This window comes from Plodia interpunctella, chromosome 13 (assembly GCF_027563975.2).
Source record: "Plodia interpunctella isolate USDA-ARS_2022_Savannah chromosome 13, ilPloInte3.2, whole genome shotgun sequence".
Classification (NCBI taxonomy): Eukaryota; Metazoa; Arthropoda; class Insecta; order Lepidoptera; family Pyralidae; genus Plodia; species Plodia interpunctella.
In genome coordinates, this window is record NC_071306.1 from 7125393 (window position 1) to 7149006 (window position 23614).

At 37.7% G+C, this 23614-nt stretch overlaps 2 protein-coding genes across 3 annotated transcripts; one reads left to right on the forward strand and one right to left on the reverse strand.

The window, feature by feature from the left end:
• The first annotated feature begins 2 nt into the window (after nucleotides 1-2).
• On the forward strand, nucleotides 3-23607 carry Prp8 (pre-mRNA processing factor 8). Of its 2 annotated transcripts, none has more exons than XM_053754159.1 (35): nucleotides 3-169; nucleotides 256-476; nucleotides 861-1749; nucleotides 1892-2142; nucleotides 2632-2794; nucleotides 3079-3296; nucleotides 3681-3907; nucleotides 4233-4377; nucleotides 4766-4947; nucleotides 5208-5414; nucleotides 5524-5814; nucleotides 6089-6281; nucleotides 7071-7258; nucleotides 8101-8339; nucleotides 8673-8819; nucleotides 9222-9372; nucleotides 9720-9927; nucleotides 10140-10345; nucleotides 10693-10883; nucleotides 11506-11641; nucleotides 12140-12309; nucleotides 16693-16840; nucleotides 17160-17288; nucleotides 17435-17595; nucleotides 17879-18070; nucleotides 18271-18465; nucleotides 18774-18945; nucleotides 19262-19375; nucleotides 19572-19745; nucleotides 20429-20622; nucleotides 21116-21331; nucleotides 21531-21696; nucleotides 22034-22237; nucleotides 22780-23059; nucleotides 23355-23607. In XM_053754159.1, exons 2-35 carry the CDS (start codon nucleotides 290-292, stop codon nucleotides 23513-23515), a joined length of 7095 nt encoding a protein of 2364 aa, XP_053610134.1. In that variant the 5' UTR covers nucleotides 3-169; nucleotides 256-289; the 3' UTR covers nucleotides 23516-23607. The 2 variants fall into 2 exon arrangements, with proteins under 2 accessions (XP_053610134.1, XP_053610132.1); XM_053754157.1 differs by having other exon boundaries at nucleotides 277-476.
• LOC128675063 (uncharacterized) lies at nucleotides 12545-15505 on the reverse strand. Its single transcript, XM_053754171.2, has 2 exons — nucleotides 15432-15505; nucleotides 12545-15243 (listed from the first exon to the last, which is right to left on the reverse strand). The coding sequence occupies exon 2, from the start codon at nucleotides 15149-15151 to the stop codon at nucleotides 13247-13249; it is 1905 nt and encodes a 634-aa protein (XP_053610146.2). The 5' UTR covers nucleotides 15152-15243; nucleotides 15432-15505; the 3' UTR covers nucleotides 12545-13246.
• Nucleotides 23608-23614: the final 7 nt, after the last annotated feature.

Here is a 23614-nt window from a genome sequence, read left to right on the forward strand (position 1 = left end):
TTGATTTGATGTATCATTGAAATTTGCAAATGGCTACCGTACTCATCAGTTCTAATATTTTCCAATCGATATGAAACTGTACCTGCATTGAATTTTTATTTTGTAAAATGTTGGCACATTCTCAGTTAGTGGTTTTGCAACAAACTTATAACTGAAACAGTAAAACAAAGTGAGTTTCATTTGTGCTGTATATTACTGCCGGTTTATTTACCACGCTTGTTTTTGCGTTGTAAAGCAACTAACTGAACAATTTAGGTTTGTGTTTTCTGGTTATAGAAGGCGTGCAGCAATGTCGCTGCCGCCGTACTTGCTGGGGCCCAACCCCTGGGCCACCATGATGGCGCAGCAGCAGCTTGCTGCGGCTCAACAGGCAGCTTTGCAAGCGCACGCTGCCGCCGCTGCCGCTGCGCCTCCGGTACCACCCTCACAACCGCCCAAGCCACATCATATACCTGAAGAAAAAATCAAAGAAAAAGGTAACTACTCCACTGATCTATATCTCCACTGCAATTTTGGCGTTTTATAACCTCTGAATGATCAGATTCATTCAGTTGTTTCTGTACCTACATTATTTTTTATTACACTATATTGATCTCACATTATACATGACTCGAAAACAAGAAGTAGACTTATGCTAATCATATGTATTACTTATCCCTGCTTAAACCCGAGGTTTCAGTATTAAAGTCTGAACTGAAATAATTTCCAAAGGGAAACATAATTTAAAAATTGCAATTAGATATTCTCTTCCATACACATGTCAATGGGAGATGCTGAATGTTGCAAACAATTCTTATAAATTTGTTGTTTTTTGTTATAATGTTTGTATTTTCATGATTTTAAGTATTTCATCTTTTTAGCTCAAAAATGGCTGCAACTACAGTCAAAGCGTTTCTCAGAGAAACGCAAATTTGGCTTTGTGGATGCACAGAAAGAAGATATGCCTCCAGAACACATCAGAAAAATTATCAGAGACCATGGTGACATGACCAGTCGCAAGTACCGTCATGACAAACGTGTTTACTTAGGAGCATTAAAATACATGCCACACGCAGTCATGAAACTGCTTGAAAACATGCCAATGCCATGGGAACAGATCCGAGATGTTAAAGTGCTCTATCACATTACTGGTGCTATCACATTTGTGAATGAAATTCCATGGGTTATTGAGCCAGTGTACATTGCACAATGGGGTACCATGTGGATTATGATGAGGAGAGAGAAGAGAGATCGTAGGCACTTCAAGCGCATGAGATTTCCTCCATTTGATGATGAGGAGCCTCCATTAGACTATGCAGACAATATCTTAGATGTTGAACCATTAGAGCCTATTCAAATAGAATTGGATGCGGAAGAAGATGGAGCTGTTGCTTCTTGGTTCTATGACCACAAGCCATTAGTGAACACTAAACATGTGAATGGTTCAACATACCGCCGTTGGAATTTGACACTGCCACAGATGGCAACATTATATCGCCTTGCAAATCAGCTGCTTACTGACTTAGTTGATGACAATTACTTTTACCTCTTTGATTCCAAGAGCTTCTTCACAGCCAAAGCTCTGAACATGGCAATTCCTGGTGGACCTAAATTTGAGCCATTGGTGAAAGATAATTCTGCAGGCGATGAAGACTGGAATGAGTTCAATGACATCAACAAGATTATCATCCGTCAGCCAATCAGGACTGAGTACAGAATTGCATTTCCTTACTTATACAATAACTTGCCACATTTCGTCCAGTTGTCTTGGTAAGTCTTTTTGTTTTGCAGTTTTTATTAAATCTTTTTACATTTCTTTCTGCTTTCACTAGTTACATATTTGCTAAATGTAGTGATGAAACTTTAGAGCCTTATTTTTTCTTATCTTTAAACAGTTTCTGTTTCTCTACAGGTATCATACTCCAAATGTGGTGTATATAAAAACAGAAGATCCAGATCTGCCAGCCTTCTACTTTGATCCTCTTATTAATCCAATATCTCATAGGCACTCAGTGAAATCTTTAGACCCAGTACCTGAGGAGGATGAGTTTGTCCTACCAGAGGAAATATCTCCATTCCTTCAGGAGACTGCTCTGTACACAGATAACACAGCTAATGGCATCTCCCTGCTGTGGGCTCCTAGGCCTTTTAACACTAGATCAGGTTTGTGCTAGTATATAACACTCATTGCTGAAGAATAAATATTTAAAAAAATAATCTAAATTTGGGTGTTGGTCAAACAAATGTGCTCTTTGCATGTAATTTTGGTTTCTGAAACTCTTAATGAATCTGCAAAATGCTCAAGCTTCTGTAGAGAGCTAGTTTTATAATGTCTTATAATATGATGTTTCCTCCTGTCCTTATGATATGGTCCTTCCCTTCTTTGGTTGGGTCAAAATATAATAAATTCCTCAGGAATCACACTATCTATTGATGAATAGTGCATGAAAGTTCGTGCAGTAGTTTTGAGTTATTGATCGCGAACAGACAGACGCGACAGAGGACTTTATTTTATAATATGTAAATGGGATTATTATGATAACCAAAAAAATATTGTTGATTTCGTTCACTAAGAAAGTGTAAAAAGATACATATTATTCTACTAGTAGAAAATTATGTCATTAATTTCTCTTTGCACTACACCACACCTAGGTCGCACGCGACGCGCTATCGACGTGCCTCTGGTGAAGACGTGGTACAAGGAACATTGTCCGCCAGGACAGCCTGTTAAAGTCAGGGTCTCCTACCAGAAACTCCTCAAGTACTATGTACTTAATGCTCTGAAGCATAGACCTCCAAAGCCACAGAAGAAGAGGTAATTTACTTTTGTACTCCCTTTCATTGTTACTTGCTTGGTGGACTGTCTGTTTTAAATTGTGATTATGACTAGAAAAATAATGGTAACGTTGGTTTAATGCTGTGAGTGAATTCATTTGTGAAAATTTATTTTAATCCATCACAAACATGCAAATCTTCTCTTTATTATATTACTATAAAAGTTTGTATAAATGTTATCATAATCAGCGACTTATAATGTCTCCATTGCTAGGACATTGGCCTTCCATATAGACGTAACTATAACAATTTATTTTTGTACAGGTACCTCTTCCGCTCTTTCAAATCAACCAAGTTCTTCCAAACCACAACCCTGGACTGGGTGGAAGCTGGTTTGCAAGTCTGCCGGCAGGGTTACAACATGTTGAACTTGCTCATCCACAGAAAGAACTTGAATTACCTCCATCTGGATTACAACTTCAACTTGAAGCCCGTCAAGACTCTTACTACCAAGGAAAGGAAGAAGTCTCGGTTTGGAAATGGTAACTAGTCATTGATAGTTAAATAAATATTCATAATACAAATAATATGTAAACTGTGATTTAAGGTTTTGAAGTTTTTCCTAATATCAAATAAACAAAAATATCTTATTTATATTTATCTACTTTTTATAAAACCAGGAAATTACTACATTTTGTATTTGGTAACATACAACCAACCAACATACAGCCAACCACTATATTTAGGTCTTATGCCAACAGCGGTCTTTGTTACATAGACCATAGGTATGCTTCTACATAGCAGGGTTCTAGGCCTCAGCTCTGACGATCAACGGCTGAGGATGAATCCGGGAGTACACTCAAAGAGAGATTAGGCTTCTTTATCTCCATATCTCTCACACTAAAGACGTTTTCTATTGTTAACAGCATTCCACTTATGTCGTGAGATCCTCCGACTCACAAAGCTGATCGTGGACTCCCACGTACAGTACCGGCTCAACAATGTGGACTCCTTCCAACTGGCGGATGGGCTGCAGTATATCTTCGCGCACGTGGGCCAGCTCACCGGCATGTACCGGTACAAGTACAAGCTCATGAGGCAGATCAGGATGTGCAAGGACTTGAAGCATCTCATCTATTATAGATTTAATACGGTGAGTGACTAAGTAGTATATCATTTTGTTTGAAATCATTTATTTGTAAAATTTGAGTTTTTGCAAATCTACTGTTGATCAAGTAAGAAGAGAACTTAATAAAATAATAGATAAATATAATTCAGAAATCACTTAGCTATTTATGAAGCCCAAACCGCATTTTTTGGATAGGCTAGGCACTTATTCATGTGTATGCATTTCTAAGTCCACAACACAAACATCAAATTTTCTTTGGAAAATAACCTTTCACTACATTAGTGAGCGTAGCGGCGAATTCAGTCGCGTTAGGCCTGTGTCCCCTACATGTCAATATTGTTTCTCACAGGGCCCAGTATCGAAAGGCCCCGGGTGCGGATTCTGGGCCCCGGGCTGGCGAGTGTGGCTGTTCTTCATGCGAGGCATCACGCCGCTGCTGGAGCGCTGGCTCGGGAACTTGCTTTCTAGGCAGTTTGAGGGACGTCACTCTAAAGGTAAAGTGAAAAAAACACATTACATATTGTACTCGTAAATCCTGCCTAACAGTAATTACAGCGATTCGCCAAAACTTGGATAATCCTTGTGAGAAATTTATGGTATATTATTTGATATGAAATAGTATCTGTGTAATGGCCTAATTTGTGTAAAACATCTGAAATTTTCTGCTCTGAATTTAAATAGATTATATCCGGTAAATGTATCTGTATGTTAATATTTTAAGATATATGTTAGCCATCCTTTTCTGACGATGCATTGATGCAAGACTTAAATTTGATACTGTCACCACTATGAAGCATAAATAGCTGTTTCACATAAAAAAAAAGAATTACTCCATAATTGTCTGTTTTATGGTCACCTCAAAATCTACTATTATAAAACCAGGTGTGGCCAAAACGGTGACGAAGCAACGCGTGGAGTCCCACTTCGACTTGGAGCTGCGCGCGTCAGTGATGCACGACATCGTGGACATGATGCCGGAAGGCATCAAACAGAACAAGGCCAGGACTATACTGCAGCATCTGTCGGAGGCCTGGCGCTGCTGGAAAGCCAATATACCGTGGAAGGTTGGTGCTCAATAATACAATATAAAATACTTTATTGCACCAAAACTTACAAATAATATGTACTTTGATTAATATTACTTATATAAAAGGTATAAAATGGTACATGGTAGTAGTACTACTTAATTTAAATTCACATTCCTAATTAAAACTATATGGTAAGTATTACTCAGTCATATAAATTCATTTGTTGACCAACTCTGTCAACTTCAGCTGACACTATTAATCAATTCGTTATTCAGATAATTTCTCGTTAAACATAGGTGCCGGGTCTGCCGACCCCGATCGAGAACATGATTCTGCGCTATGTGAAGATGAAGGCGGACTGGTGGACCAACACGGCGCACTATAACCGCGAGAGGATCCGCCGCGGCGCCACAGTCGACAAGACCGTGTGCAAGAAGAACCTCGGCCGCCTCACCAGGCTCTACTTGAAGGCCGAGCAGGAGCGTCAACACAACTATCTCAAGGTAAAATAATATTTTTAGACGAGAATTTCTATTATCTTAATTTTAAAATTTATCTTCTTTTATTTAACGAGGTTGATTTTATCTTATATTTTTTGTTATTCTTCCTCAGGACGGGCCATACATATCTCCCGAGGAAGCCGTGGCTATATATACGACCACAGTCCACTGGCTGGAGTCCCGTCGTTTCGCACCCATTCCATTCCCTCCGTTGTCATACAAACATGATACAAAACTGCTAATTTTAGCCCTTGAAAGACTGAAAGAGGCCTACAGCGTGAAGTCCAGACTAAATCAGAGCCAAAGGGAGGAACTGGGGCTTATAGAACAGGCTTATGATAACCCCCATGAAGCCCTGTCGAGAATCAAGCGTCATTTGCTGACGCAGAGAACTTTCAGAGAGGTTTGTTTCAGATAATACATAATTTTTCAAATAATAAAAATATATGTTGATAATACATTTTATTAGAGTAGAGATAATAATAATTAATATTCGATATCTAATGTCTTCTGATCTAAGAGTCTAAGGATTGTTTGTTAAAGTTGACATGCTTATTAACTGAACTTATATTGGGGCCAACTCAATCTGTGTGAGGTATCCATATATATTTATTTTTATTTTTTTCCAGAAAAGTTAGTAGAAAATTCTTGTTTATAGAATGTTAACATTATTTTAGGTCGGCATAGAGTTCATGGACCTGTATTCCCACCTGGTTCCCGTGTACGACGTGGAGCCGCTCGAGAAGATAACAGACGCGTACCTCGACCAGTACTTGTGGTACGAAGCGGACAAACGGCGCTTGTTGCCGCCGTGGGTCAAGCCCGCCGATACGGAGCCGTCGCCGTTGCTTGTGTACAAGTGGTGCCAGGGTCAGTATTGGATGCTATGTATATTTCATTTTGTTAGGATATAAATCTCCTTTGCGTTTCAATATTGTAAACTTATTGAATGCATATGCGCGTTACATGTTGTGAACACAAATGTCAAAGTTTCGTAAAAAAAACTGTTATTTCACATCATTTGTGCTTCTAACAGTGAATTAGATTAGATCGCTTTTTGTGTAAAAAAGTGTCCATCAGCAAGACATATTATGAGCCCCGGTCATAGCTGCTCTCATAAATTATCTCAAGATTGATAAGAAATAGAAGCAAAGAAGCCGTCTTGCGATTGCCCATAGTGTGCGTTGTGGCAAAGGAGATATGTATACCCATACCATCCCCTTGTTACAAACCTCACTTTGGTTGGTCGCACTTTTCGTCGTCTGAAGATCTGCAGAGCTGTCAACATATTACTTACATCATTGTGTAATATTGTGTATGTAATTGTTTATTGTTTAAACATTAATTTTAGTTTGATATTATTGTTATTTCTGATGAAACTTATTTTATTATTTCCATAGTCTGCCATGGGAAACTATATAGTGTATGTCTTTCTTTTGTTGTCAAACTTCTATAAGTTATCGTAGAAGACAGAAGAAAAAGGTAATTGCTTTGACTAAGTCGACATATCAATAAAATTTGTTATAAATGTTGCTTCGTCCGCTTTATTTGAATTAGGATAGGATGTGAATAAATATTTAAACTGTCCTAAAAGCTATATTTTTTATATTTTTCTTGCAAAATATTTACACATTCTAAAATAGTTATTGCTATAAACAGGTATTAACAACCTCCAAGACGTGTGGGAAGTCGGTGAGGGTGAGTGCAACGTGCTGCTAGAGTCGCGCTTCGAGAAGCTGTATGAGAAGATAGATCTGACTCTGCTCAACAGACTGCTGCGTTTGATCGTCGACCACAACATAGCTGACTACATGACGGCTAAGAATAACGTCGTTATCAATTACAAGGTTTGTATACAAATATGATTCACTAGCTTTTCCTCGCGGCTTCACCCACTAGTATTTTTACCCCCCATTATTAATATTGATTTTTAAAAAAGTTGTTATTTGGATGTTGATTTTTAAAAAAGTAGCCTATGTTTGAACGGGATTCTACGGAATTACATGCTTACCAAATGTCATCAAAATCGGCCCAGCTTCAGCCGTGGAAGCGGAACAGACAGACAGATTTTTTATAGCCTTAGCCAGAAGTTTTGATAGCCTGACACTTTGCCAGAGAAGTGAGGAACTGAGGAATCCTTATCAGCCACAGTAGTTGTAAAAGTAATATTAGGTTCCTTTGATCAACTTGAATAAAATCTAACACCAGTTTTAGTAATTCACTTACTTACATGTCATAAGAAATTAGCTATTCAAATCAAATCATTTTATTTGTTTAAATAGGGTAGGTAATACAATATCATAATGGTTTAGAATAAGCCTATTTAGCCGTTGTCAACAGCATGCAAATGTTAATAATAGCATATTTAAAAAAATATAAAATGACATCAGATTAAATAAAGATAATTAATGTAAATATTCCAGGCCTTGGCAAATATGATTCTAGTCTTAGGCTAGGCAAATATAATTATTTTTTCTTCCTAGTAACGAATTGCCTAATACCAATTTGTTAGTTGCATTGCGTCTACCCCATAATGAATAGAAGTCTAGTCTTCCAAAGTATTTACCCCTATAATATTTCGCTTTATTAAATTCATTTTAGAGGATAGATTGAATAAAAAGAGAACACAACTTTTCTGTTACAACAAAGCATCTATAAAATTCTGTAAACGAATTAATTCCGTGTGCAGGATATGAACCACACAAACTCGTACGGCATCATCCGCGGCCTGCAATTTGCGTCGTTCATCGTGCAGTACTATGGGCTGGTGCTGGACCTGTTGGTGCTGGGCCTGCAGCGTGCGAGCGAGATGGCAGGCCCCCCGCAGCTGCCCAACGACTTCCTGTCGTACCAGGACCGCCAGACAGAGACCGCGCACCCTATCAGACTCTACTGCCGATATGTCGACAGGATTCATATATTCTTTAGGTTAGGCAAATATTATGCACTCCAATAAACCCATGTTACATTTCCGCGAAAAATAATCGCGCGGTAAAAGGTCGTAGTGCGCGCTTCAACACAATAGTGACACGACTTTTATGGGTCTACTAGGCAAGAGTCGCAAATATTGAAGGCTACGTTTTTGAAAGGTTTCGGCGCAGCACATAACCTCTATCAATGTTATGTGTGATAACCACGTTGGTTTGTATTTTGTTTTCCGAGGTGTTCAAATGCCGCATTCAAATGGCGGCCGTTCTCTAAATTTGCAATATTAAAGTTTTTTTTTACCCAATGTTTGACATAATACATTTATTTCATTAGGTTCACAGCCGAAGAAGCCCGCGATCTCATCCAGCGCTACCTTACGGAGCACCCCGACCCTAACAATGAGAACATCGTCGGTTACAACAACAAGAAGTGCTGGCCTAGAGACGCGCGCATGCGACTCATGAAACACGACGTCAACCTGTAAGTATTGTAACCATCGTTAATAACGGTTCCCCAGAATGTTTTTTCTTAAAAATAAAATATCAAAATCGTCTTGGGTTGTGATAATATTTGTTGTTTTTCCATATTGTAAAGTAAATGAAATGCTTTCTGCCTATTTCCAAACAACATGATCAGTATAAAAGTAGTTCAGCAATGGGTTAGAAGCTTTACATCTCAATATGACTAGGTAGACAAACAGATTTGATAGCGATTGGATAGTTTTAGTATTCTAGTTCATAAGTTAATATAATGTTGGCAAATATGTATTTTGAGGCAGGAGAGTCATTTTCATTCAGTCATTTTGGTAAAATGACTCCTGCCTCAAATTATGTACCTTATTGTTTGTGTAGGGGTAAGTAAGTTTTATTTTTTTTTGTGCAGGGGTCGTGCAGTATTCTGGGATATCAAGAATCGACTGCCACGTTCGGTAACCACCATACAATGGGAGAATAGTTTCGTGTCTGTGTACTCCAAAGACAACCCTAATCTGCTGTTCAACATGGCCGGTTTTGAGTGCAGGATTCTACCCAAAGTAAGCATTTAATTCATTCGTGTTATAGTTAATAGAATAGCTAAAGCGCCAGTCAAATGTAAATGGCACCAATAAAATTATATTTCCAAAATTACGTTCATAATCTTAAGGATTTCTCTATACATCCAACAAGGCAATATGCTTCTAGGATTATGGGATCATTCGATTCTGATATGAGAGAAAAAAGTCGCATATAATTGGACTCCTGTGGCTATTTACTTTAAATTTGTATGTGCTCGTTTCGCTCTCTCACTACACGCATTTTACTATGAGCTTACGAAACGACCACGGCTGCTACCCGCGTAAGTCCTAATTTGACCATGTCTTTAAATGTCTCTTTTGTTCAGTGTCGAAGCCAACACGAAGAGCTATCCCATCGCGATGGAGTGTGGAACCTTCAGAACGAAGTGACCAAGGAGAGAACGGCGCAGTGCTACCTCCGAGTGGACGACGAGTCGTTAGCGCGCTTCCACAATAGAGTGCGGCAAATCCTGATGGCTTCGGGGTCCACCACCTTCACCAAGATCGTCAACAAGTGGAACACGGCGCTTATTGGTTAGTACTTCCTTAACTTCCTCAAATTCAAATAGGTGATAATGAAGAATAATTTATTAGAGAGATTCATTGAGAGGTACCGGTTTCCTTGACATAAAATAAATAACTTTAATAGTTAGTCTTAAATCTCAGCAAATATTACCAAGGGAGGGCTCGGGTAAGCGATCACCCCAGTATATTATGTTGTTAGTAATATCAATATTTTCTTCCAGGTCTGATGACATACTTCCGCGAAGCAGTGGTAAACACACAAGAGCTCCTAGACTTGCTAGTCAAGTGCGAGAACAAAATCCAGACGCGTATCAAGATCGGTCTGAACTCCAAAATGCCCTCCCGTTTCCCGCCCGTCGTGTTCTACACGCCGAAAGAGTTGGGCGGGCTCGGCATGTTGTCTATGGGCCACGTTTTGATTCCACAGGTAATTATGACTTATCATTATGACTCGAGATTCAGTAGTGTTATCAAGATTTTTGTGGATGTAATTGTGCCAATAATTCAAATGGGAATGTGTTTGTGTACACATGTAACGTAATGTACATAATACAATTATATTACATGAACAAATTTTCTTTCGGCACATTGGTCTTTCAGATACTTATTACAATGCTATTATTATTCAGAATTTTCTATTAGCAACTCTAAGCCTTGGCGATAAAACATAATCATCATATCAGCCACGAAAAGTACACTGCTGGACATATATAAGCTACTCATCGTGCGGCATTATATAGACGGATAACTATTTGACTAACTCCATTTCCACAGTCCGACCTCCGCTGGTCGAAGCAAACGGACGTGGGCATCACGCACTTCCGGTCCGGAATGTCGCACGACGAGGATCAACTGATCCCGAACTTGTACCGCTACATCCAGCCCTGGGAGGCAGAGTTCGTGGACTCGCAGCGGGTGTGGGCCGAGTATGCGCTCAAAAGGCAGGAGGCTAATGCTCAGAACAGGTCTGTTTTATTCTAGATATCATATCTCGTCATGCTTGGACGGCCAGCTTCATTTACCTGTATTGATGAATTTACAAAATAATATTAAATTATTATTATTATTATTACTTAAATTGGGATGGAGTGGATACAAATCATCCACATACAATTTATATTGGCATATTGTGGTATTAGAAGTGATGAATAGCGTAGGGGTCCCGAAGCCAGAGGCCCGTGTGCTCTGGGGCTGCGAAACTGCGTGCGGGCGTCGATCGCGCGCCGCACTCTGCCAAGCGGCTGATTATACGCTTACTGATCATTAATACCTTAAAATAACAGTTGCCTAATACAAATCGAAACGGCTCCTCTGTCATAAAGTATGTTATATTACTGATAAAAAATTATACATAAATTTATATTTAAAAAATGCTAAGCCCTTCTCGCATAATAGGGACCAACACTGTTTGAATAAGTTTCTTTCAGCATTTCTTCTCAGCAGTGGTCGTTCCGAAATGCTAGTAGTTTGTAGCTTTGGTAAACATCATTTAATTTAGAATATGACATGAAAAAGTGCCTGTGAAGGCCTAATTTCTGAATAAATGATTTGATTTTGATTTTTATTTTAAAAAATCTTGTGTTTCAGGCGTCTAACGCTTGAAGATCTAGAAGATTCATGGGATAGAGGCATTCCAAGGATCAACACGCTTTTCCAGAAGGACAGACATACACTTGCCTATGACAAGGGATGGCGTATTCGTACAGAATTCAAACAGTACCAGGTAAATAAAAATTATATGAATATATATATATATGTATATATATATATATATATATATATATATATATATATATATACATATATATATATATTCATATAATTTATTTATATGATATCTATAATTTATATATAATTTATATATATTTACATATATTCATATAATGTATATATATATATATATATATATATATATATATATATATATATATATATATATATATATATATATATATATATTTAAATATTCAATTAAAACCATCTAGATCGATCTCTTGGTTTATTTGTTTTTTAAATTTACGGAATAATCTCGGGATAAATATAATCACGGATTATAAATAACACACGACGCGTTGATCGAAATTGTAAACTTACAAAAGTATATTAGTAGCGACGGCCACCCCGGACTTATATATTTTGATTCTGTAACCCGATCAGACATGTAATGTTTTTAGTATTGGAAAAGGAGAAACTGGTCTTAATGCCATTTGATATTTTACAGGTCCTGAAACAGAATCCATTCTGGTGGACACACCAGCGTCACGACGGCAAGCTGTGGAATCTAAACAACTACCGTACCGACATGATCCAGGCTTTAGGAGGTGTCGAGGGAATCTTAGAGCATACTCTATTCAAGGGTACCTACTTCCCCACATGGGAGGGTCTGTTTTGGTAAGAACCCATTTTTATATGAACTTTTACTATGGCAGTATTAAAAAAAAAGCTATTATATAAAACATCAGCTCTCATTGTTTATAATCAATGTTCCAAAATGAATGATTTTATAATAATAATATAATAGATTTTGAAAAACCTGTATGATAGTGCTGATAATGCAGTATCACTGATGCTGAGAGGAGGCAATATCTTAAGGTGTGTGATACATATCGTTCACTTGCGACGACAATGTGACATCTCAAAAACCCCAACTTTACAGGAAACAACTTTTAAACTTTTGAACGGTCTTATTTTTTTAAATACTGTTCGAACGACCTAACTCTGTTAGAACGTATTATAGGTTAACTAATGAACAAATTAATTATGTATAGTCATCGTATGTTTACAAAGAGAATACCCATAATTTATACGTTTAAAAAAAAAAGAGAAAACTTATCACCATTTTCCTGAAATATGCAAGATTTTTGATGTGTTATAATGAAATGTAACGTTGAAGATGATAAACTAAGTTGCATCGTGTTGAGTCATGAAATGATAAAACGTTGATATCGAAAATGTTTCTTTAATATAACAGCAATATGAAATATCAAAATAGTGGTAACTAGTACTTAACAAGTTTTACTTAGAAATATATTTATGATGAGATCTTCAATTACAAATAAGACATTAAAATAAGGCACATATTTAAATCACATATAACTTCTTTTCGTCTTTATTCAACAGTCAATCAATAACTAAGCTTGGCCTAGTAAAAAAAGCTTACAATAATTATCACAATCATGTATGGCACGTTAGCAGAATCATCAAAGATGAAAAAATACTGATATCAAAATTAAAAATTCTAATAATAAACTTTTAACAAAAACTATATTAATTCAGTCTTCAGACAAAAAAAGTACTCCTTATCTTAATTAATCAGGTTAATAAAAAGCTACAAACTTTCAAAATATGATCTGTAGTATTCAGGAATGTGATTACTATTCAGCAGAGAAAATATATCTTCTTTCTTCTTTTCAGCTAAACCAGGTTTTCTGTCAAAAGCCTTCTTGAGGGGAAAGTTAAAATCAACCTTCTTTTTTATTATGATAGCTCTTTTGAATTCTTCAGCGTAAGAAGTTTTGAAGTATAATGTATCAGGCTCATCTTTCAGGAGCTTAAACACTTTTATCTCTGAAATTTTAATGGCATTTTTATCTTCATCCTTTTGAAGCACGAAATTTACTTTACTTATTACAGCTTTCCAATCGCAAATATCACTATAACAGATTTCGTTGACGTGAATCGGCGTAGATTTCTTTCTGGCAGCTTTTATGGCGCCTATGAAACCTTCAGGGGTATATATAGGTCCAGATCTCAACTGCCTTTTCACTTGCCGTTCAATCTGAGAGTGAACTGAGTCGCCTTCGTTTTGGGTATGCCCCTTAATGAGAAATTTATGAGTGATAGACTTTATATTTGGATAGTTCTGCACAGAATAAAGATACATAGCCATCGTGAACTTATTCTTCTGCTGTCCAGCAGCATTATCAGAGTAAAAAACAACGTCAACTGGTTTGCCACCCTCTGAAATATTTTTTATATATTTAAAAACGCATGTGGCAATCTCGTTGGCACCTCTATGAGCCTGTGATTCGTCCCATACATAACATTCGACAGAGTGATTTTTAATATCGTAAATTGTCAGATTCAGTACGTTCAGTTTTGATTTGTAATAGAATACAGATATTTCTCCTTTAGGGCACTGAAATACTGCCTGTAAATCATAAACTGCAACAACTATATTATCATCATTCTTATCCTTTTCCTTCTCATTTCGTGATAAAAGTTTTTCTTGGTGGTGTTTTAAGTAACTTTCCTTCTTCATTTCTTTTTCTTCTTCAGTGCTATTTTTGTAAGCCTCACAAAACTCACAGGTGTCTTTTTTAGGGATAAAGAAAGATATATTGAATTCTTGTGTGAATATTCGATAAAACATAATATAATTAACAAAACCAACATTATTAGTCTTGCATTGTTCTACATAGTCTCTGTGAATATCCGAAATAGTCTTACTTCCGTCAATGTAATGTCTTTTTGAATTAGCTCGCAAATAGTGAGATTCAATTTTAGGGATAGCTTCAATGAAACCTTTTGCACCATTCTTCAGTGCGTCATCTACGTGGGCATGGTTAGAGTGACACCCACGTTTATCTTTGATTAAAGAGATGTTTGTATCTTTATTTTTCTTCTTTAGTGCAGTTTCTATAGGTCGGTTATTTATTGCCAGAGTGTTTCGAAAGAAGTCCTTGCAAACCCTTATTTTTACGCCTTGCAAATTAAAAAAGAATGCATTATTATTGTTTCGTTTCGGTGCTGGAGTTCCATTTTCATCAATTCTAACATAACGTTGTACTGGCTTTACTTCATCAATGGACTGAAGTATAAATGACCATTGTCTTTCAATATCACCCAAATTCCAGTAATCATTTAGAATTTCTTGGCGTTGGGTTTCATTAATGAGGGATCGGCATTTAAATTTACAGGTTTCTTTACAAGGGGGCTTAAGTATTCGTTCAGGCATTACTTTTTTAGTTTTAGATGATACATAGGACTTACCACAATTTCTCAAATTTTTAGCAACATTTTTCTTCCAATTACTTTCCTGTCTTGGCCGTTTCTTTCCCTTTTTTGTAGGCGTCTGAACTATTTCAACTTCATTTGAGTTTGGAGTTTGATTTTCAGTTGTAGCTGTGTTTGACTGATACAATAAATCTTGTGGTAGTGTATTTTCATTTATTGCGACGGTAGACATGTTTTTATTTTGGTTTATTTCTTGAGAGTTCCTTTCAGATGTCATTGGAATTTCACTAAATTCAGCTATTGTAAATCTGAATTTTGATTTTTCACGTAACTCTTGATAATCTGGATCTTTAACTGAGTCATCGCTATCTGCAAAGAAGTATAAATAAGAGGATAATGATTTGTATTCTAGTAAAGTTATAAATTTAGGTACACTTTAGGTTATCAGACAGTCAAAAACTTATCAGCGCAAGAAAATTAAAGAATACATAATAACAAATGGATACAAAATTTCCAAATAATTTGTTTTGGTTACTTAGCTTTTAAGTTTTACCGACCTTCTACAAAAGATGATGACGAGGAGCTACTGGAAGAACTACTGGACGATGAACTTGTAGATTTAGAACGTCGGCGATAGTTTTGAGTTGTCTCTGAATTTTCTGAAATCGATGAATAAGTATAATAAAGTTTACACCGATATTTTAATCAAAGACTTTACTCTCGATGCAAAACCAATACACGGACATCCTTCATACAATAGACTATCTATTGTAGGATGTCAGTGATAGTGGTTTCTAAAGCCGCAAAGTTCGGAATAGTCGTGAAGCATACTTACCGATCATTTCATTCTCTTCAGTATCTGAAGAATCCATGTTACGAGTATCATTTGAAACAACATCGCAACCATCATCATCTTTTTTTTTTCTTGCTAACTCTAACATCAATTTGGTCCTCGACCCCATCTGTAAATAATATTATTAGCACATACAGTGTAATAAGTGGAAATAAATATTTAAGCTGACTTAAAATTATTCGGCAAAATCAGCACATCTACAAATAACCCTAATTAAATTTCGCTAACGTGTAATCAAATTATCATCTTCAATGTTACAATAAGAGTTATCTAAGTGAAATTAATATTTTTTACAAGAAAACTGTGATATCAATAACCTAAAATTTTAATATTTTTTAAAAATTTCACGAACACTGTGATAACAAGTTGAACCATGTTATTGAAGGAAGAAAGAAATAATATAAATACTTACTTTTCACACAAAAACGCTGATATTATCGTGATGTCACGTTTTTGGCGAAAGCCGGGAGCACTTCACACTAGCAACAACAGACAACAACTGAGCTGTCACAGTCTTGATGCTAACTGCATCGCCGAGTGAGATAGTGCTATACAGTGATATTTGCATCTCATTCTCTCATAACTCGGCCATTTTTAAAGTAAAAAATACCGCGATTTTACCAAAAAATAGATCGCGACATCGCGAGTTTGAATTTCAATAAAACAAAAAATTGAATATTTATAAATGTCACACTGTTGTCGCAAATGAACGATATAACATACAGAATAAGTACAAATCAAAACAAAAAACAAAAAGCATTACTGATTGAGACCTTGTTTATCAAGACTGGGAAAGAAAAAGAGACTTATGTCAATAGCAATTCCGCAACCATTACACCATTAGCTGCTAAATATTATGGCTTTATCTGAAGAAGAAACTAAAATAGGATTTACACTGTCAATATACATGGTCGGTTGATTGATCTCTCTCACGCTTAGACTTATTATCTTGTGTTATTGTTTAGGGAGAAGGCATCAGGCTTCGAAGAGTCGATGAAGTACAAGAAGCTGACCAACGCGCAGCGATCCGGTTTGAACCAGATCCCGAACAGAAGGTTTACACTGTGGTGGTCGCCTACCATCAACAGGGCTAATGTGTACGTCGGTTTCCAGGTACGTTACGTTAAAATTAATGTATTGCGATAAGTGAAATTATTATCGAATCGTATGGTGCAATATCACATATACAAGATGCGCCGTCTTCAAATTGAAATGTCAACTACACTTCGGAATTTTTGTATGATGCCTGGAAGCTGAATAATTTGTTTAGAATCAGAGCCACACATTAAGTTCCGCAGATGCGGCGCTACAATAGTTGACAACACGTGTTTTACCAATTAGTTCATAGTATTGGACCTTTTGCATTTGTGATAGGTTCACTAGTATTTGTTATATTGCTATTATTCTTTTTGAAACATCTGTATCGTTTTAGGTACAACTGGATCTGACTGGCATATTCATGCACGGCAAGATCCCAACATTGAAGATCTCCCTGATCCAAATCTTCAGGGCTCACTTGTGGCAGAAGGTGCATGAGTCCATTGTCATGGACTTGTGTCAAGTAAGTTGCTATATCCATACTAATATTATGCGAAAGTATGTCACTGCAAAAGGACAAACATCAAAATTTTGTATGAAAACTAACCTTTCACTATACTAGCGGTGAATTCATTAACTCGCAACGATATATATATATATTTTAATCAGGTATTCGATCAAGAGCTAGACGCGTTGGAGATCGAAACAGTACAGAAGGAGACCATTCACCCGCGTAAATCCTACAAGATGAACTCATCGTGTGCTGACATTCTGCTGTTCTCTGCCTACAAGTGGAATGTGTCAAGACCTTCACTCCTTGCTGACACCAAGTAAGCATTACACTTTGATTTTGGCAGAGTTAGGTAATAAAGTAGTGTGTAGTAGGTAGGCTGCTTGTTCGCGTGCAACCTAACTAAAAGAATAGAAAAAAAAAATTAACGAACAAAATTTTTTGCCATTGCAATACCAAATACATTTAATTTCTTTGTAGACAGATTGTACATTGATTATCAATGGAAATGTCCACTATTTGATCTCTTAGAAATCGAATTTCAAATCTGGTGCTACTGGGAGGAAAATGGTATGTTCAAATGCTTGATTTGCGCGGAACAGGGACACGATGGACAACACGACGACGCAGAAGTACTGGCTGGACATCCAGCTGCGCTGGGGCGACTACGACTCGCACGACGTGGAGCGCTACGCCCGGGCCAAGTTCCTGGACTACACCACCGACAACATGTCCATCTACCCCTCGCCTACTGGCCTGCTCATCGCCATAGACCTCGCTTACAACTTGCACAGGTTGGTTTCAAAACACTTGAGTTTATCGTCTTCAGACGTTATGTGTAGGACTTCTTTTTAAACTCCGACGACAGGAGGTGAGTTTAAGTTTAACGTTTCTGTGTATCTGTATCACTGTCCGTGACATAGTAACAGCCAAAGGGCTGAACTGATTTTGATTTGGTTTTATTATGGTCAGTCAATATAACCTTTATTCCCAGCGCATACGGCAACTGGTTCCCTGGCTGCAAGCCACTCATCCAGCAAGCGATGGCCAAGATCATGAAGGCCAACCCCGCATTGTACGTGCTCAGAGAGAGAATCCGCAAAGCGCTCCAGCTCTACTCTTCTGAGCCCACGGAACCATACCTTTCCAGTCAGAATTACGGAGAGCTGTTCTCTAACCAGATCATTTGGTAAGTACACAATAGTCTTCGAAATTCTCTAAATGACTTGGTTACTTTCAACTGATTACTTTGGGGCCGACTCAATCTTTGGGGTTTGTCCGTATATGATTTAATAAATTGTATTTGAACAACCTGCAATTTATTGAATTTATAATTCTACTTACAGAGTATAACTAGTAGTTTGTACCTTTGGTAAACATCATTTAATTTAGAATATGACGTGAAAAAGTGCCTGTGAAGGCCTAATTTCTGAATAAATGATTTGATTTTGATTTTAACGTTAAGAAATATATAATTAAATTGTGCCTTTGTAACAGGTTCGTGGACGACACAAACGTGTACCGAGTAACAATCCACAAGACGTTCGAAGGCAACTTGACTACGAAGCCTATAAACGGCGCCATCTTTATTTTCAACCCGCGCACCGGACAACTGTTCTTGAAGATCATCCACACCAGTGTGTGGGCCGGACAGAAACGTCTTGGACAGGTAAGTTTATAAGAGCTCGTGCATACAAGTGGCTGTTTTTTTTTAACTTTAACACACTTTAACAAGCGTAACCGTTAAAATTCCAAGTCAATAGGGTAGTTAACATGGTCAGATAATTGTACAAAATATGTGTAATCTAGATGAAATAGATATATTTAGGATTATGATAATTCATAGACAGTAACAACAATGACTGTAACAGTTGGATCATTAAACCAAGGTTTTAAAAAAGGTCAGGAATTCATACATATTCAATATTCAAAATGTTCTTTCCCATTAAAGTTTTTTAATGTATAAATTATCATCTGTTGTGCAGCTCGCTAAATGGAAGACTGCTGAAGAAGTAGCCGCGCTAATTCGATCATTGCCGGTTGAGGAGCAGCCCAAACAAATTATCGTCACCAGAAAGGGAATGTTGGACCCGCTCGAGGTAATTTCTTATGTTTTCTTTTCTTCAATTAATCACCGGTTGCCTTGCTTGACGTCATCCCTTTTGGAAATGCTATTCCTCAATGCTCGTCGTCTGTCATCTAAAAGAAGATAAAGCCATCCTATTCTAGGGACCACCTAATTGTATGGTGTTAACCCATGTTTGTTTAGTAAATAACGACACAATGTTTATCCAGGTGCATTTGCTGGACTTCCCGAACATTGTTATCAAGGGTTCGGAGCTGCAACTGCCATTCCAGGCGTGCCTCAAGGTGGAGAAGTTCGGAGACCTCATCCTCAAGGCCACGGAGCCACAGATGGTGCTCTTCAACCTGTACGACGACTGGCTCAAGACTATTTCTTCCTACACTGTGAGAAAAACATCATTCAGTTATTAGACCTTCCCAGGCACTTTTTCACCATTACATTCTAAATCAAATAATATTTACCAAAGCTACAAACTACTTTCGATTTCCAAGTTATTGTAAATAACAAAAAAAACCCGCTTCACCGTTATTGGCAAATAGTAGAAGGCTGCCCTTGTGTAAAACATAAAGAAGGACAAAATTCATTTGCACTCTTATTCTATGTATCATTGCGTATTGTTTCTTTTTTATGCGCGAAATTGAATCGAGTTTCTACACAATATACAATGATGTACGAACCAGAGTATTTTCATGTGATGAATAGCGTAGGGGTCCTGAAACCAGAGGCCCGTGTGCTCTGGGGCCGCGAAACTGTGTGCGGGCGTCGATCGCGCGTCGCACACTGCCAAGCGGCTGATTATACGCTTACTGATCCAATACTCTCATAATATCCATTATATTTGTACTTATTTTTGATATAATGTTGAGAGAATGTGAGAGGATGGATGAAATAAGACTAACGAAAGATATTTATAAAGTGGATGTAAATAGAAAAGTAAGTCAGAGTAGAAAGTACCGCATCCAGATTATGGAGGTAATATGAGCCTACATAATCAGAGAGCGAGTGACGCGAGAGAATAGTGAGTAAAAGTGTGGATGTATGTATTAACTTTTGTGTAATTTACCAGGCCTTCAGTCGTCTTATCCTAATCCTTCGCGCGCTCCACGTGAACACGGAGCGCACTAAGGTCCTTCTCAAACCAGACAAGACTACTTTGACCGAGCCTCACCATATCTGGCCGACTTTATCTGATGATGACTGGATCAAGGTCGAGGTGCAGCTGAAAGACCTCATTTTGGCGGATTATGGCAAGAAGAACAAGTGAGTTTACAATGAAATACTATAAATTTTGTGATGCTAGTAGTTCTCCTAAGTGTACACCAAAGGTTACCGATGACCTTACGACGTGGAGACGAAAATGTAGGAAAGCTGAGGAGAAAACTGCTCAGATGAGTGAGAGAAATAAAATTGAAAAAAAAAAAAGTTTTTTTTTTTACCGATTTATATGTATTACTGGACAAACGACAACTTCTTTCCTGATTAGTGTAAAACAAATTAATTATTGTAAAATAGTGTAAAAGTAGTAGCGTAATTTAGTGTAAAAGTAAATGGTAAAATTAGAAGTGATGAATAGCGTAGGGGTCCTGAAGCCAGAGGCCCGTGTGCTCTGGGGCCGTGAAACTGTGTGCGGGCGTCGATCGCGCGCCGCACACTGCCAAGCGGCTGATTATACGCTTACTGATCTCCTAAATCTTCATAATATTACATACTTTTTTATTTATCTATATTCTAAAACTTTAAAAACCCTTCACAGCGTGAACGTAGCTTCACTCACACAATCGGAAATCCGTGACATCATCCTTGGTATGGAAATCTCGGCGCCGTCAGCGCAAAGACAACAGATTGCAGAGATTGAGAAGCAGAGCAAGGAACAGAGTCAGCTCACAGCTACCACAACCAGAACCGTCAACAAACACGGCGACGAGATCATCACTTCTACCACCAGCAATTATGAGTCGCAGACTTTCAGGTAATTTAACTGGATAACAGTGACATCTCAATAATTTATATGGATAGTCTTTTGTGTTATTATATGTATCTTGTACCCAGTCTGAATTAACAGGTGTCTAGTCTGCATATCCACACATTAAATAATATACATTATTTATCGAACTTCTATAACTACACTTTGATGTCGAATCAAACTAAATTTTCACGTTAATTTTCAGTTCTAAGACCGAATGGCGCGTGCGAGCTATCTCTGCCACGAATCTACATTTGCGTACGAATCATATCTACGTCAGCTCTGATGACATCAAGGAGAGCGGTTACACCTACATTCTGCCAAAGAACTTGCTCAAGAAATTCGTCACCATTTCAGATTTGAGAGCGCAGGTTAGTACAATTTGATGAGTTGTAAGGGCAGTCATGTTTTTAGCACAAATATTATAGACATAACAATATATGTATGGATTGCTAGCAGACTTATATATATATTATAAACACGAAAGTCAGCTTTCACGGCTAAACTGCGAGGCCCATTTTGATGAAATTTAGAATATGTTCCGAGATCAAATATATGCCGACAACAGCTAGTTGTTTATTAAATACTTCCCCAGTTAGAATATTGTTTGTTGTCGTTCTTATTTTACGTGCTGTCCATTGCTTTTCTCGTTATTTCTATGTTACGGGTATTACGAATAGTGTTATAATGAACATGTTGTAACGTCAGATCGCGTGCTACCTGTACGGGTCGTCGCCGCCGGACAACCCGATGGTGCGCGAGGTGCAGTGCGCGGTGGTGCCCCCGCAGTGGGGCACGCACCAGCAGGTGCACCTGCCGCGCCAGCTGCCGCGCCATCCCGCGCTGCAGCACCTGCAGCCGCTCGGCTGGATGCACACGCAGCCCAACGAGCTGCCACAACTCTCCCCGCAGGTATTTACTGCTACTCTGTTCTACCCTAAACTATATCAAAACGCGACGACGCGTTAAACCAGTATCAGTGTAAGAGCTCAGCTAATCAGACTATTTCTCCTACAACACAACAAAGACAATTTAATTACATTATATATCTCTCTTATCTGAGCCTATTTCTGGGTCTTCCTCAGCCGTTGAGCGTCGGAGTTTTATGGACTATTTATTAGACCAAATTAAATATATCATTATTTACGATTATTATTTGTAATCTAATTAAACTGCAACTAATGATTGCATATCGACATATGAACTTCCTTGATCGTGACTAATTAATTGAATATATATTATACAATCACCACATTGCACATGCTCACAGCTGTACGATCAATACGAAAAATAACGAGCACATCGTTGGGTATTACCACATGGTAGTGGGTTTTGGTAACAAGAGTTAGACATAGTTCTCTCTTTTCTACTAACCACCTTAAAGTATGATTTCGGGTAAATTTCAATAAATGCCATTACCATACCTAATTGATTTGATTTGATCCCCTTTTTAGGATATAACAACTCATGCCAAGATAATGGCTGAAAACCCGAACTGGGACGGTGAAAAAACAATAATTATCACATGCTCCTTCACCCCTGGGTCCTGTTCGCTCACTGCGTACAAACTCACCCCTAGTGGATACGAATGGGGCTCAAGGAACACAGACAGGGGTAACAACCCTAAAGGATATCTCCCCAGTCACTATGAAAGGGTTCAGATGCTGTTGTCGGATAGATTCTTGGGTTACTTCATGGTTCCGTCGCAGGGAAGTTGGAATTATAACTTCATGGGTAAGTAATCTTTTATATAAAAGAAATGCCTATAAATATTAATAATGTTTTATGAACTCGACATCGTATTCCAATTATTAGCTTATTTACAATTTAATTTGGCATTTGTTTACGAATTAATTAGGAGCTAATACTAAGACAAACCTGATAAAAAATTATAAAATTAGTGTTTCTGGATTATTATGATGATGAAACCAGGTAACTCCACTATCTTACCTATTATTTTGTATACGGGAAATAGCGGGTTTCGCTAGCATTATGCACTGAGCCTAACACTTAACTTGTTGTTGTTCAGGTGTCCGTCACGACCCTAATATGAAATACGGCGTGCAATTGGGCAACCCGCGCGAGTTCTACCACGAAGTGCACCGTCCCGCACATTTCATGAACTTCGCCGCGATGGAGGACGCCTCGGCCCCGACCTTAGCAGCGGACAGAGAAGACTTATACGCGTAGGCTCGTAGTCAATAAGAATATTTTGTGGTTTATTTGTTATGTTCAAAGAGAGACTTTGTATATAATAATAAGAATAAATTTCATAAAATTTACTTCCGA

Excerpts from the sequence above, each read along its gene's own strand:
- Prp8 (XM_053754159.1), top strand. The coding sequence starts at position 290 with ATGTCGCTGCCGCCGTACTTGCTGGGGCCCAACCCCTGGGCCACCATG. Across the intron at positions 6,282-7,070 it reads TGTGTACAAGTGGTGCCAGG|GTATTAACAACCTCCAAGAC; the intron begins GTCAGTATTGGA and ends TGCTATAAACAG. Across the intron at positions 9,373-9,719 it reads AGTGCAGGATTCTACCCAAA|TGTCGAAGCCAACACGAAGA; the intron begins GTAAGCATTTAA and ends TCTTTTGTTCAG.
- LOC128675063 (XM_053754171.2), bottom strand. The coding sequence starts at position 15,151 with ATGACATCTGAAAGGAACTCTCAAGAAATAAACCAAAATAAAAACATG.